The following is a 13,849-nucleotide window of genomic DNA, read 5'->3' as shown; positions in this document are numbered from 1 at the left end:
TTCGCATACTCAGAGTGGGACAGGTGGTGGGCAGCAGGCATCAGCTGCTGTTACCAGAATGCCTTCCTCCCCTCCCGGTGCCCCTGCATCCCTGCTTATCCCAGGGCTCCAGCAGCCACCTGTGGGCCCATTGCACGTGGTCCTGTACCCTCAACTCTGGGCTGGTCCTGCCTGCTCAGCTGACAGAGATACCAGGTGCTTGTTGACAGTTCTGTTAGAAAGTTTAATCAGATTACACGTGAAATGCAATGATATAGGCAGCAGTTTTGTGAAGCATCGAGTCAGTGTGTGTGGTGAGAAGTGCTGGTACTGGGATGCGAGGGTCGGCCATGTCCAGTGATTCCGGAGTAGGTGGGGCCGTTAGCCCACACTGGCACAAGCCACCGTCTTCCTCCTCCCTCAGCGCAGCCTGCCACGGGCTGGCCTGGGTAAGTGAGCTGCAGCCTGTTAAGTCTACTTGCAACTAAAGCCAAGACTGCAGCCCTTTTGTTCTGGAAGGAGAGCTGATCTCATTTGTCATCTGATCCAAAAGCAATACTTAATATTAAAACTGTCCACATGCAAAGCTCCTGGGAATTGTCAGCTGTTCCCAAGTCTGGACGCAGTGCCATACCCTTACCCTGAGACCTAGCGGGCTTGCCAGGCTCTGTGCCCAAACTGCAGAGGACCTGGAGCCCAAAGGTGCTCAGAAAGGCCACTGTCTGTGGAAGGGTGGCCCCCAATTACTTTTGCTCTTGGTAAAAGGAATCGATGGTGTCTTTGTACTTCTCCAGAACTGTAAACCGCTTCAGTTTCATTGTGGGACCTGAAAGAGACAGTGGAAGAAGTGAGTGAGGCTGAGGCTCCGGGAGATCTGAGGGGTGTGGTGAAACCTAGACTCCGTCCTGTAATGAGTCCAGCAGGATAAACGAGAAGCCAGCCCCGAGATGGCCCACGGTGACCCTGCTTGGGTCACGCCCCTCAGAGGTCCCTCCCCACATACCAGGGCTGGTCCGAGTGGCCAAGAGAAGGCAGAGGAAGTAGCAGCATGTCCTTGTGAGAAGGGTCATGAAAGATAGTTCCTGTCTTACATAAAGGGTGTAAACCACATCCCCTGGACCTGCCCGTTTCCGCTCCTCAGTGTGTTCGCTGTTCTGCCCCTTGAATGAATAAGTGATTGAAACAGAAACAAAGCCGACAGCTGCCTTGGGCTCTCAGGTCATTCTCTGGGGCAGGCTGGCTGTTAGGTCAGGAGGCCACAGGCAACCTCTGGAGGGGTCCACGGGCAGAGGCCTGGCTTCGGCCAGCAGCCAGCGGGGCACTGAGACCCACTGACCAGGACAGCAAGCATGGAAGTGGGCCCTACAGCTGCAGATGACTGCCAGCCTGCCGGCATCCTGACTGACGTCAGAGACCCCAAGCCAGAGCCACCTTGCTGAGCTGTCCTGGGTGTCTGACCCGCAGAGATTAAGGCAATAAAAGTTTTTTGTCCTAAGCTGCCAAATGTTGGGGTGGTTTGTTACACAGCAATGACACAAATCATCTGCATGTTAGACTGGTTGGCAGGGATGCCCTGGCCCGGGAGGCTTTGGCCATGGCCTTTATGAGGCCCCCCCCAGTTGCTTTCATGGTCTTGGTTCGCCCTTTGACAGCAAGGTGGAAGGGCCCTGGTTTGAGGTTGTGGGTAGCTTGGAGTCCATTTTGTGGCCACTCACACCTGACTCTGGAGGTGTCAAAGTTACGTCTAGGCTGCCCAGAGGGGACATCGTCCACTGGCCGCACGCTGTGAGCACCAGCCCTCCAGGTAAGCAGGGTCTCAGCAGCTCACGTGACTGTAGACTGAGCCTCTAGGTTTAGCCCTCTGGGTCGGAGAGGATCTCACTGAAGAAGTCCTTCTGCCTCCCCTGTGCTGTGAGCAGCCCAAGGGGCTATCACCTCGGGTGACCAGAGGCCTTCCCTGGTCCTGCAGACCAGGGTCCAGTGGGGAGGCCCCTGTACGTAAGCTGAGCGAGGTCATGGCAGCCTCAACCCCTGAGTGAGTCAACTCGGCCTGACACTCACAGGGCCTTGGTATCTGCCTGGTGGACCCTTGGTGATTTCAGGGAGAAATGATCCCATCGTCAAAGCGAGGTTAAGTGTATGTCCCGAGGAGTATGTCGGCTGCCGTCCCGACCCGCCCGCTGCCCAGGGTGCGCTGCGCCTCTGCCCTCCCGCACAAGCCCTGGTGTGATGAGAACTGACCCAGCTCTCCACCCGGAATGGAAAAGTCCTTCCCAAGAAGGGCCCACTTCTGGATGCGGTAGGGCCGGGCAGCCGCATTCCTGTTGACCCTCTGGATCCCCTCCTCGATGGCCCGGTACACGGCCACGTCCTTCCCCACGACCTCGGACACCGTGGTGGCCGTGCTGCCCACACTTTGGCAGAACTCCACCGCCCGTTCCGTCAGGTTGTCGGTAGGGTCAGAGGTGTCGGGGTCCACGGTGCACTGAAAAACCAGACTGGATCAGAACCAGGCCTCACTCCACAGGACGCACGCCCTGGGCCTGGGGGAGGGCTTGCTGCTGTCAAGGATGTGGATCCTGAGCTGTGTGTTGTTCTGGAACGGGTGGAACGCTACCCTGACCGCTGAGGGCGTGGTGTGCTGGGTGGAGCGGCTGACCAAGGCAAGACCTCAGCCAGGGGAAGCAGGGCCCTAACCCCTGCCCCATCCCCGGAGATGGGGACGAGGGCAGCAGCACTTTGCAAACTGACTACAGGGACGTCAGCAGCATGTTACGGGCTGACCACAGGGCCAGGCATTTCCGTGTCTACAGCTGCCCTTCAGTGCAGGCGGCACTGACCAGTCGTTCCAGAACAAGGACAGGTCCACACGTCTGCGTTGAATGTGGCTTTTGCTTGGGCTGGACCTGCACACAGCCCACCCATGGTGGCTCCTGCAGGGCTGGGCCCCCCACATACCTTCAGGGTGAGTAGCATGGCCAGGAACTTCCGCTGGTCCCCAAGCAGCATGGCATTGCTGATGATGGGCAGCTCCCTCTTCACTGCCTCCTCAAGGGGCACTGGGGGCACGTTCTCCCCACCAGCCGTGATGATTAGTTCTGGAGAGGCAAGGCCAGGCCCCCCACGGGCGTTATTCCAGGGACCGGAGCAGCAGGCAGCACCGACAGACACTGGGCAGGCCCAGAGAAGGCCCCTGTCTAGCAGCCAAGAAGGAGCACCATGTCCTCGGAAGGTCCTCCCGCCAGGTGGGGGGCGTGGCGGTCAGAGGACAAAGCTCGGCCAGGGCTCCCACTCTGCTCACCACCCCAGACTGCCCGCTGAGGCATCTCATCTGCCGTCCCCTTCTGCCAGACTCAGCCCTCAACAGGCCTTCCCCTTGAGCCCGTGTCCTGCCGGCCTTTATGTACCCCATCCTCCAGATGGCACTCACCAGGTGCCAGGCGCCGTGTTAGTGCTGTGCCCACAGTAATTCCCTTACTCCTCATAATAGGCCTATAGACAAGCAAGTGTTTTTCTCACTTTACATATGAGGAAACCGAGGCACAGAGAGGAGGTTAAGTAGCTTGTTCAGGGTCACACGGCAGAGCTGCAACTTCGGTGTGCTGTAGTTCCAGAGCCAGTGTTCTTGCCTGCCCTGCTGTGGGCCCCTCACCTTGCCTGTACCTCCCACTGTAACGCCCTCTCCCCGTCTCTCCATCTGCCAGCCGACTGTGCTTCCAGAACCATCAGCTCGGCTGCTTTGCTCCTCAGGAGCCTCCTCAGTACTTCCGGTCTGCATGAACTCTCATGGGCTTTTCTCATGGCGTCCATCTACTCACCCATTGGTGTTTCCTTTCATTCAAATATTTATTGAGTGTCTGTGTGCATGGCCAGGTGCTGGGCACTCAGTGCACCAGCCTGAATGATGGCTTACCCTCAGGCTTGTGGTAATAAATAGGCATTTAATAAATACACTTTGATTCTAGCTAGATTACACCTATCTCCCAATTCTATCCAATTCAGCAAAGGTGGGTTGGTCACATTCTGTGCACAGGCCCTGTGTTGACATCAGACACAGACTAGAATGGGAGGCCCTCTCTACAAGGAGCTCAGTGCAGTGGGCCTGTGGGCAGGGGGATGTGGAGGTCAAGGGTGACCAGGGAGACACCTGGCCCCACTGCGTGTTAAGTATGAATTGGGTTTGACAGGCAGTGGGTGCAGCTGGGAAGAAGCACCGGACCTTTAGGGGGCTGCAGGCAGGACAGGGAGGCAAAGACTGGAGACGGAGCGGGGCCGGCCACAGAGGCCTCGAGTGCCGGCTAAGGAGCTGCCTGGACAGGTGGGAACCACTGAATGGTTGGGGGTCAAAGTTTCAGGACACTCTGGTGGCCGGGGTGGAGAGTGGTTGTTAAGGGGCTGAGCTGGCCAGAGAGGAAGCCATGGCAAGAGTCCAGACAGTCAGGATCTGTCTGGGGCAGCAGAGCGGGTAGAGAGGAAAGACGGACTCTGAGTTGGAATCCTGCCTCTCACAAATACCTCATTGCTACCTGATTTTCACCCTCCTCCATTCTTACCAGCACCTCTTACTATTAGTAAATGATAAAAACCCTCAGCAAGCTAGGTATAGAAAGGAACTTCCTTAATCTGATAAAGACCATCTACAAGAATTCCGCATAAAACATACTTAATGATAAAATACTGAAAGCTTTCCCCCTAGGAAAGGAACAAAATAAGATGACCACTGTCACCACTTCCTTTCACCACTGTTCTGAGGTCCTAACCAGTGTGATAAGTCAAGAAAAAAATTCATAAGGAATGGAAAGGAAGAACTAAAACTCATTATTTTAAAATGATCTGATTGTGTCCATTAAAAATGTGAAAGAACATAGAAACTCCTAGAATTAATATGCAAACTCTTCAAGGTCATTTGATACAAGGCCAGTATTCAAAAAGCAATTGCATTTCTGTATATCAACAACAAGCATACAAAAAACGAAAAATTTTAAATGACACGATTTACAACAGCATCAAAAAATAAAATACTAAGGAGTGAATCTAAGAAAGATGTGCAAAAACTACAAAACACTATAAAGAGAAATTAAAGAAGACTTAAGTGAATGGAGGGCTATACCATTTAATCTGTTTCTTCTCATGACCCTGATCAATACGAGTTGCAAATATTTTTCCTAGCTTTGTCATTTGTCTTCACTTATGCTGATTTGATTACATAGAAGTTTTTGTTTTGTTTTTAATGTAGTAAATTTCATTAATTCATTAATTCACTTGTTATGGCTCCTCATTTTTGAGTCAGAGTTAGAAAGAACATCCTTAATTCCAGTGTTATAAAGGATTTCTCATATTTTCTTCTAGTAACAAGATTTCAGTTCTTTAAATATTTTATCCTTTTTATTGCTATTGTAAATGGATTATTTTCTTCTATTATACCTTTTAAAGTCGTTATTTGTACAATTGGAAGCTATCAATTCTATACAAAATTCTCTTGGTTTTTCTAAATATGTGATTTTACTGTACCTAAATGATGATAACTAACTTCTAATATTTATAACTCAAATTTCTTTCTTTGTCTGGTTATATTGGCTGGATGCTTAAATACTGCCAAATAATAGTGGTGACAGTGGGCACCCTTGTCCTTGCTCTAGAGGGACTGAGTGACTGATGCTGACTTTTTATTATGTTAAGGAAGTCTTCAACCATTTCTACTTTTACTGCATGCTTTTTTCTATCAGTGGGCATTAATTTTTGTCAAATGCCTTTTCACTATTTATGGAGATGACCTTAAAATTTTTCCTTAGATCTATTAATATGATTAATTATATAATATATCCTTGCATTCCTGGGATAATCCCACTTAGTCATGCTACGTAATTTTTAAACATGCTTCTGGGTACTATTTGCTAACATTTTTATTAGGACTTTAGCATATATACTCATAAAAGTGATTGATCTGTGGTTTTCTTTTTCGGATCTTGGTATCGATGTTATACTCATTTCATTAAAAGTTTGAAGTTTTCCTTCTTTTTTTATGCTCTGAAATAATTTAAGTATCATTGGAATTCTTCAGTGAAACTGCTGGGACTAGTGCTGTGTGTGTGTGTGTGTGTGTGTGTGTGTGTGTGTGTGTGTATGTAGCAGGGAGGACTTTATTAGTTCTATGGAAATTAGTCTGTTTAAACATAACTATCTTTTTTGTAAAAGTTACATTTTCCCAGAAAAATGATCTAGTTGATCTTTTAAAATCTATCTTTTATGGAGTTGAGTAATATATACTATATTTATATTTCATGTTTATAGATTGGAAGACTCCATGTTGTACAGATGTACATTGTCATCAAATTAATCCATAGATGAAATCAACATAAAAATCTTGACCAGTTTTTTTGAGGAAATTGACAGTATGATTCTAGCCACGTTTGTCTTAAAGCCAAGGAGGCTGTGGGATCCACACAACCAGATATCAAGCCCTATTATAAAGATCCGAAATTAAGACACTGGGGTATTGGTGCAAGGATAGGCAGCTAGAGCCATGGAACAGGACAGAAAGCCCACAATCAGACTTCTTATATGCAGTCACTTGAGTTATGCCAAGGGTGGCGCTGCAGGGCAGTGGGGAGAGGACAGGCTTTTCCAGAAGCGATGGGTCCATCAGATACTTATGTGGAGAAAGGTATCTGGGCCCCTGTGTCTCACTATACTATTTTTATTTTTATTTATTTATTTATTTTTTGAGAGGGCATCTCATATTTATTGATCAAATGGTTGTTAACAACAATAAAATTCTGTATAGGGGAGTCAATGCTCAATGCACAATCATTAATCCATCTCAAGCCTGATTCTTGTCAGTCTCCAATCTTCTAAAGCATAACGAACAAGTTCTTACATGGTGAACAAATTCTTACATAGTGAATGAGTTCTTACATGGTGAACAGTACAAGGGCAGTCATCACAGAAACTTTCAGTTTTGATCACGCATTATGAACTATAAACAATCAGGTCAACTATGAATATTCATTTGATTTTTATACTTGATTTATATGTGGATCCCACATTTCTCCCTTTATTATTATTATTATTTTTATTTTTAATAAAATGCTGAAGTGGTAGGTAGATGCAAGGAAAGGTAGAAAACAGTTTAGTGTTGTAAGAGAGCAATTGTAGATGATCAGGTGTGTGCCTGTAGACTATGTGTTAATCCAAGCTAGACAAGGGCATTAAAACATCCACGGATGCAGAAGATTTCTCTCAAAACAGGGGGGGTGAGGTTCTAAGCTTCACCACTGTTGATCCCCAATTTCTCACCTGATGGCCCCCCTGCGACTGTGCCTGTCTTAGGTTGTTCCTCCCTTGAGGAATCTTACCCGTCTCTGGCTAACCAGTCATCTTCCGGGGCCATACAGGGAGATACTATACTATTTTTAAAAGAAGGTTCGACTCTAGTTGAATTCTTTTTCTGGCTGTGACCCTCCCCACGCTGGGCCGTGGGTCCCCTCCCCTGCTGCACCCAGGGGACCCTGGCGGAGCTTTGGGCACATCCAGGGCCCACCGGGCTGCATATCCTGTCCCTCCAAGGCTCAGGCCAAGTGTGCCAGGCTCTGCCCGGAGAGCTGACCCTCTCTGGCCAGCAGAACCTGGGCTCCACACACCTGCCTACATGATCTCCAGAAAGTTCTTCACCTGCTCACTGAGCTTTGGTGCCCCGGGACTCCTACATGGGTGCTTTGGGCATTACATCCACTTGGGCAACATAAGGAAAGCGCCCGTTCATGGAGGAGTCCCCAGCTTCCCCGGGACAGCCAAGTTCTTCTTGGGAGACTTCTTTCAAGTCTCAAATTTTATTTTAAATTTTATATCTAATTTGTGTTCTACTCTACATAAAAGACTCTACCGTGTTTGCATATAAAAATGCATAATACTTATGCCCTCGAATCTTCTGGAAAGCCTCACCTTGTTTCTCTGGAGTTTGAATCCCACCTCCACCATTTACTAGCTGGGGGGCCTTGGGCAAGTTACTCACCCTCTCTGGGTGTTCTCAGAGGTGAGTCGGGAGATAGCAGTGGGTAAAGGGATGCTATGGAGGTGCTGTGCTTCCTCGCAAGCAGTGGGCAGGGCCAGCCCCCTCTCTGTCACTCACCTTTGATGCGCCCGGTGACGTAGAGGAAGCCCTCGGCATCCAGGCGCCCTGTGTCACCAGTGCGCAGCCAGCCCTGGTCATCGATGGCCTCCCTGGTCTCAGCCTCCATGTTCAGGTAGCCCATGAAGATGTTGCGGCCCCATAGGCAGATCTCGCCCACACCGCCTGCGTCTGGGTCCGCCAGCTTCGCACGGCAGCCTGGCATCACCTTGCCCGAGCTGGTGTGAGTGGAGGGGGCCTGCTCAGAGGTAGGGTTACTCCAGGCCAGACCAGGCCCACCATGATCCCCGGGACCCCAGCCTCTCAGTGTCTACCAGGGAGGGGAGGGCCCAGGGCCTTTTGTATTTTAAAAGGCGGCAGGGCCTGTGGAAGGTGTTCAGTGAATGACTGGGTCAGCAAGGTCCATGGGCGACTTGAGCACTGGTGGGTGTGGGGGGGTGTTTAGAAGCCACTGACCCTTCAGCTTGCCCAGATCTGACTGCCCCCTGCCCACTGGAGGGCTGGCCCTGTCCCCTGGCTCCCACCCCAAGCGGAGCCTGGGCCATCAGTGGCGCTGGGACCCTCACACAGGCCTCCCTCACACAGGGAATTTCCTCCATCAGCCCTGGTGGCGGCCCTGGCTGGGAGGCTGCTTCCAGCCACAGGCCCATGTGACACTGGCAGAGGCCACCCGCATGGGACTGAGGCCTGGCTGAGATGAAACTGCTGGTGCTCGGGGACCTGATCATCAAGGGGGCCCCGTGGGGCGTTCAGAACATGCGAACGCCCAAGCTGGGCCATACCTGCAGAGCCGGTAGTTGCAGGGGCTGGACATAAAGTGGGGCCCTGAGGTCTCACTGAGGCCGTAACCCGCATACAAGCGGATATTGAGGCCCAGGAAGAAGTGCTGGGTCTCCACGGACATGGGGGCCGCTCCATAGAAGGGCTTCTGACACCTGGCCAAGCCCAGCGCCTGGCGGACCTTGGCCAGCACCAGGAAATCAGCCAGTCTGGCCGTGAAGGGCTTCAGGTCGCTGGTGGGAGAGGAGAGCGGTCCACAGAAGGAAGCACAAGCCTGGATGAAAGGGTCAGGCCGGGCCACACACTGGCTTCCCTGCTCCAGTTCTCTGGTCTGGCTGCTGGGGCCAACCTGCCACATCGCTGTGGAACTGGCCCGCCTGTGAAAGGTGTGTGTGCGTGTGGCCGTGTGCAAGTGTGTCCTGAGCCAGGAAGTCGGACCAACAGGTCCAGCTGTGAACGGGCACAGACAGCACAGTGACGCACACGCAGACTCGTTATCTGTGTATGTGAGACGTGAGTGACCCCATGGAAGCCCACGAATGGGTTGTTCATGAATGTTCCCTTCTCATGACTGTGCAGAGGAAGCTCTAGGTGCACAGACACGCATGTACACGTCTCTTGAGCCATGATACACTTTCATGGACGTGCTAGTAATGGAAAGTGTTCTAGAGGGAGCAGGCTGGATGTATGCCATCACGCGGGGATTCAAGGAGCAATCAGAAGGCTGTGGGGCCTGGGGCGGTGGCTTGGGTGCAGAGAGGCTGGAGGAGCTCTGTCACGGAGGCTCTTTTTCTAGCCACCTGCTAAGGTCAGGGCACTGTGTCAGGAGCTGCTCCCTGGGAGAGGAGAGCCACCTCAGGGGCAGCAGGCCAGTCCTGGTCAGGACCCAGAAGTGGGGTGACTGTGTCTGTGGGTTCTGGGAGGAGCGCAGGGGCTCAAGCCCGGCACTGACAGGGCCCTGCACAGGTGCCCCAAACGACAAGCCAGTGGGGCCAGGCCAGCCCTGGCCAATCAGATCCTTGGTTGCACACTGGGGTTATGACCCACCCCTGCTGCCCCCCACGGCCTTCTGCCCCCCAGCCTCCACACCTGCCCAGGCTGGTGAGGTTGTGCTGCAAAGTCACTGACATGGCCCACAGCAGCATCTTGCGCCGGATGAAGCCAGACTGAGCCACCACCTCCTGGATCCCCTCCATGATCTTCTCCCAGACGCGAGGCACCCCCAGATGGGATGTGGGCTCCACCTCCCGCAGTGTGCTGATGAGACTCCCCTATTCATCGCAGAGAGTGACACCCCAGTTCAGGGCCAGCCAGCATCCATGAGGCCCCTGTTGCCAGAGGCACACACACATCACGGGCATCCACACGCATGTGTGTGTCACATACTATTGGCTGTGACTCAACAGCCATCCCTCGCTGTCCTTTGCTAACAGAACTCTGATGTCATCAGATGGCCAGATGCTTCAGAAACACCTCAGTCCATCCAGCCCTGGGGACACTGACTCTCCCAGTCTAACTGGAATGTGACAGGCCACACCCCTAACAGGGACTGGTTTAGGAGCAGACATGTGGCACTGCTGGGCCAGTGGGACGCGGGCTGGGGGACATCTGCCAGGGGCTTTGGTAAGTTCTCCTTGGGGACCCAAAGCATCATGGTTTTGGGGTGAGGGCAGGGCCATGGCCCTCTATGACCCTCTTGTGGCCTTGCACTGGAGATGGCCTGTGCTGGGTGGCACTGTGGACCCTGCGAAGCAGCCAGATGCCACTTCCCTTTCCATAACACTGTCTGTTTCCCTTGGTGCCATGTGAGCCGGGCTGAGCTAGACTTCTGGTGTGTGAGTGCCAAGGACTGGGTGCACCCACAAGCCGTGCGGACGCTGGCGCCGCCCCCACAGGCAGGCAGACACTCTCACCTTCAGCGCATTTGGCTCAGCAAAGCAGACGTGGGCTCCCCACTGGATGCCGGTCCACAGGTCATAAATCTGGGCGGCAATATGGCTGAGGGGCAGGTAGCTGACCACCACCTCCTGTTGCACCTCCGCAGGCTGGATGCCCCCGGCCTGGCTGCCATACCGTGCTGTCCATGTGATCTGGAGGATGGCAGCCGGCCAGCAGTGTCCAGGAGCAACTTGGGAAGGGCCTGCTCTGAGGCCACCCTGGGGGCTTGGGCTGCTTCTTGGGGACCCACAGTTTTGCCCTCCTGGGCATCTCTGCAGGAGGCCCCCAAGGACAGGCCTTCCTCCCCTCCCACCCCCTTCCCTCTGCTGGACCCAGTCTGGACCACAGATAACTTGGTGCTGCAGGGGCAGGATCACTGCCCAGACCCACCCTCAGACCCCCGTCTGGGCCCCTGTCCTACATTGTCCTGACTCAGCATCACGCCCTTGGGGGGCCCGGTGGTGCCTGACGTGTAGATGAGGACACAGCGCTGGTTGGGCTGCTGGGCATCGATGACAGTGTCCAGGGCCTCCTCAGGCACCAGGCTCCCTAGGCCCAGGAGCTGCTCCATCTGCAGCCAGGCAGGAGGGGGCGGGCTGTCTCAGTCAGCCGGGTGGGCCGGGCAGGCCCACCTGACACCCCGGCCCCCTCCTACCGTGTACACGTTGGCCATTTTCTCTGCAGGAGGCTCTCGGTACACCACCACCGCCTTCAGGTGTGGCAGGTTTTTCCAGATCTGTGTGGACAGGAAAAGCCAATGGGTTTCATTAAAAAAAAATTCCCTCCTGAGAAGAGCCCCACCCCCAGGTGTTGGTCTGCTGGACAGACACGGGGGTCACTGGGTCCCCAGCTCTGCCTTCTGACCCAGGAGGCCATGTGTCCCCCTTCATGGAGTTCCCACTGAGAGAACCCGGCGGCAGGAGAGTGGGGGACACCAGGGGCGGGGCAGGGCTCCCCGTTAAAGGAGAACCAGAGTGAGACCTGGCTGGACAAATGATCGTCCAGTTACACAGCAGAGAGGGAGACAGAGGGACAGACAGGGAGGAGGAGACAGACAGGGAGGAAGAGAAAGCACAGCTGTCTCTCTGCACTGAGGTGGCAGAGACCGGAGCTCAGGAAAGCTGATGCGGCAGGTTTGTGACCAGAGAGGAAAGAGGGATGCACAGAAAGTTCTGGAACTTTGGCTGAATACTGATCTGCACATGCACAGGGTGCGATTCCATGAAGCTGGAGGCAGACAACGAATGGGCAGGAGAACAAACATGAGCTCCTGCAGGGCCAGACGGCTGGCGCCCACCAGCCGGATACAGGGGCTCCAGAGGCGTCCAGCAGGGGCCCGCGGCAGCCTGGACCAGCATTGCAGGGCCCCCTCAAACGTGGTTAGCAGGCTCAGGAGGGATGCAGGGTCACATGCCCATGAAGCCAGCCCTGCTCGAGAGGCACGGACCCTAGGCTGCTGGCCCTTCGCCCTGCCTAGACTCTGGGATCTGGGGCCTCCCCACGCCCTTCCCGCCCTGCCTCGGGGCCCTGGGGCTGTAGGAGCCACAGCCGTGTAGTTGCCCTCTTTCCAGTCCTGGTTGGGCGCCCGTGAGTCCTTCTAGTCCTGGTGGGCCACCGCAGCAGAGCAGGTATGCTGGACAGAGATGGTGCCCAAGGGAGAGGCAGGCCCCTTGGTTTCTCTCACGAGTGGCACTTACGGGTCCTGCCAAGAACCTGGTGGGAAGGGCCTGAGCTCCCGTCTCCCACCTCCACTTCTACAAGACAGGGCTGTGAGCAAGCCACACGCCTCCCTGGCCTGTGACTGGGTCCGAGCCCCAGGGGGCAGGCACCACACCGCCCCCCAGCTGCCCCAAGGATCTGGTGTCCCGCACAGCACCTGCTCCTCTGTCCTCAGCCGCCCGAGGCCCTCCTCCCTCGGGCTCCTTTTTTCTGTGTGTGAACTGGAGAAAGGGTGGGAACGGGCATGCCTTCCACAGTCCCTCTGTGCCCTGGAAGTTCCCAAGGTTTAGAGAGGACAAAAGGGCCACACACTTGCTTCCATGTGAGTCCAGACTTAACAAAAGACCCATTGAAAAGCACTTCCACGGTCCTGCTGGACTGAGTTACAGAGCCTGGAAAGATGAAGCCCTCACCCTCAAGGTCTTACAGAGGAAATCAAGCCCGAGCGAGGTCCCTGGGCTGACTGATCCAGTGTGTCTGGCGCCCCAGTAAGGGAGGGAGCTGGGCTCGAAAGCAGATGGAGGGAAGGCAGGAGGACGCATGGGGCATCAGGGCAGAGATGAGCCCACGGGGCCCCCTTGCCCGGGCCATCTCTCAGTTTAACCCCCATTGAGAGGCTTTTGCCTGTGGTCTGAGGTCCCCTGGCTCCTCCTCTCCCTGTGAGCCTGTGTCCTGGGCTGGGCTGCTCATAGTGCCCCAGGGAGCCATTTGAAAACCACTCTGATTTGGGGACGCCCTCTGAGCAATCACGCACAGGGTTGGGCTGCCTCCTGGGCCTGCCTGGGCTTTCTGGGGGCTGCCCACAGGAAGCAAGGGGTCCAAGCTGTGTCCCCCTTTTAGCTTGAGGGGAACCCGCACTGGAGCGGAGGGAAGGGGCCTGTTCTGTCCTCTCTGGGGACTTAGGTCTCACAGTCCTGGAATGTCGGAGACCACCTCTCACACCCTCATGCCCAGGTGACATCTGCAGAGCGAGAGCCGGGCTGAGATCATCCCAGTGGCCTCCGCTGGAGTGCAGGGAGCTCCGGGGGTCCCTGCTGGGTACAGGTGGGACACAGAGGCATCCCTGGGCCACCACACCCAGTGTGAGCATGTGGGGACAGAGCCAACCAGGGATGGGTCTTAAATGAATCAGGGGGCATCTCAACCCTCCAGAAAGGGCCCTGCCAGTTCAGGCGGCTTTCTGAGTGTCTGATTCTGTCCCACTTCTTCAGGAGACACTCTAACTCTTGCTCTGCTTTGGCCTATGGCTGCCCACACGCGACGGCAACCCTCAGCCCAGCTCCCACTGAGGAGGACTTGAGTGCT

At 54.2% G+C, this 13,849-nt stretch overlaps 1 protein-coding gene across 16 annotated transcripts in view; it reads right to left on the bottom strand.

Annotated features, from left to right (window-relative positions):
* Window positions 1–199: 199 nt before the first annotated feature.
* ACSBG1 (acyl-CoA synthetase bubblegum family member 1) overlaps window positions 200–13,849 on the bottom strand; it is a 38,349-nt gene continuing 24,699 nt past the window's right edge. For 14 of the 16 annotated variants that reach the window (XM_017660832.3, XM_073227281.1, XM_017660833.3 and 11 more), the window contains 9 exons: window positions 11,481–11,561; window positions 11,247–11,396; window positions 10,801–10,977; window positions 9,977–10,158; window positions 8,890–9,264; window positions 8,108–8,325; window positions 2,938–3,077; window positions 2,221–2,464; window positions 200–805 (listed from right to left, as the gene is read on the bottom strand). In XM_017660832.3, the coding sequence (XP_017516321.2) occupies window positions 723–805; window positions 2,221–2,464; window positions 2,938–3,077; window positions 8,108–8,325; window positions 8,890–9,264; window positions 9,977–10,158; window positions 10,801–10,977; window positions 11,247–11,396; window positions 11,481–11,561 (1,650 nt within the window). In that variant the 3' untranslated portion in view covers window positions 200–722. The remainder of the gene's footprint in view (window positions 806–2,220; window positions 2,465–2,937; window positions 3,078–8,107; window positions 8,326–8,889; window positions 9,265–9,976; window positions 10,159–10,800; window positions 10,978–11,246; window positions 11,397–11,480; window positions 11,562–13,849) is intronic. The other 2 variants (XM_017660840.3, XM_073227283.1) reach the window with 1 other exon arrangement.

Source organism: Manis javanica, chromosome 18, assembly GCF_040802235.1.
Source record: "Manis javanica isolate MJ-LG chromosome 18, MJ_LKY, whole genome shotgun sequence".
Classification (NCBI taxonomy): Eukaryota; Metazoa; Chordata; class Mammalia; order Pholidota; family Manidae; genus Manis; species Manis javanica.
The sequence above is the reverse complement of the archived record's forward strand: the minus strand, read 5'-3'. Positions and strand labels throughout refer to the sequence as shown.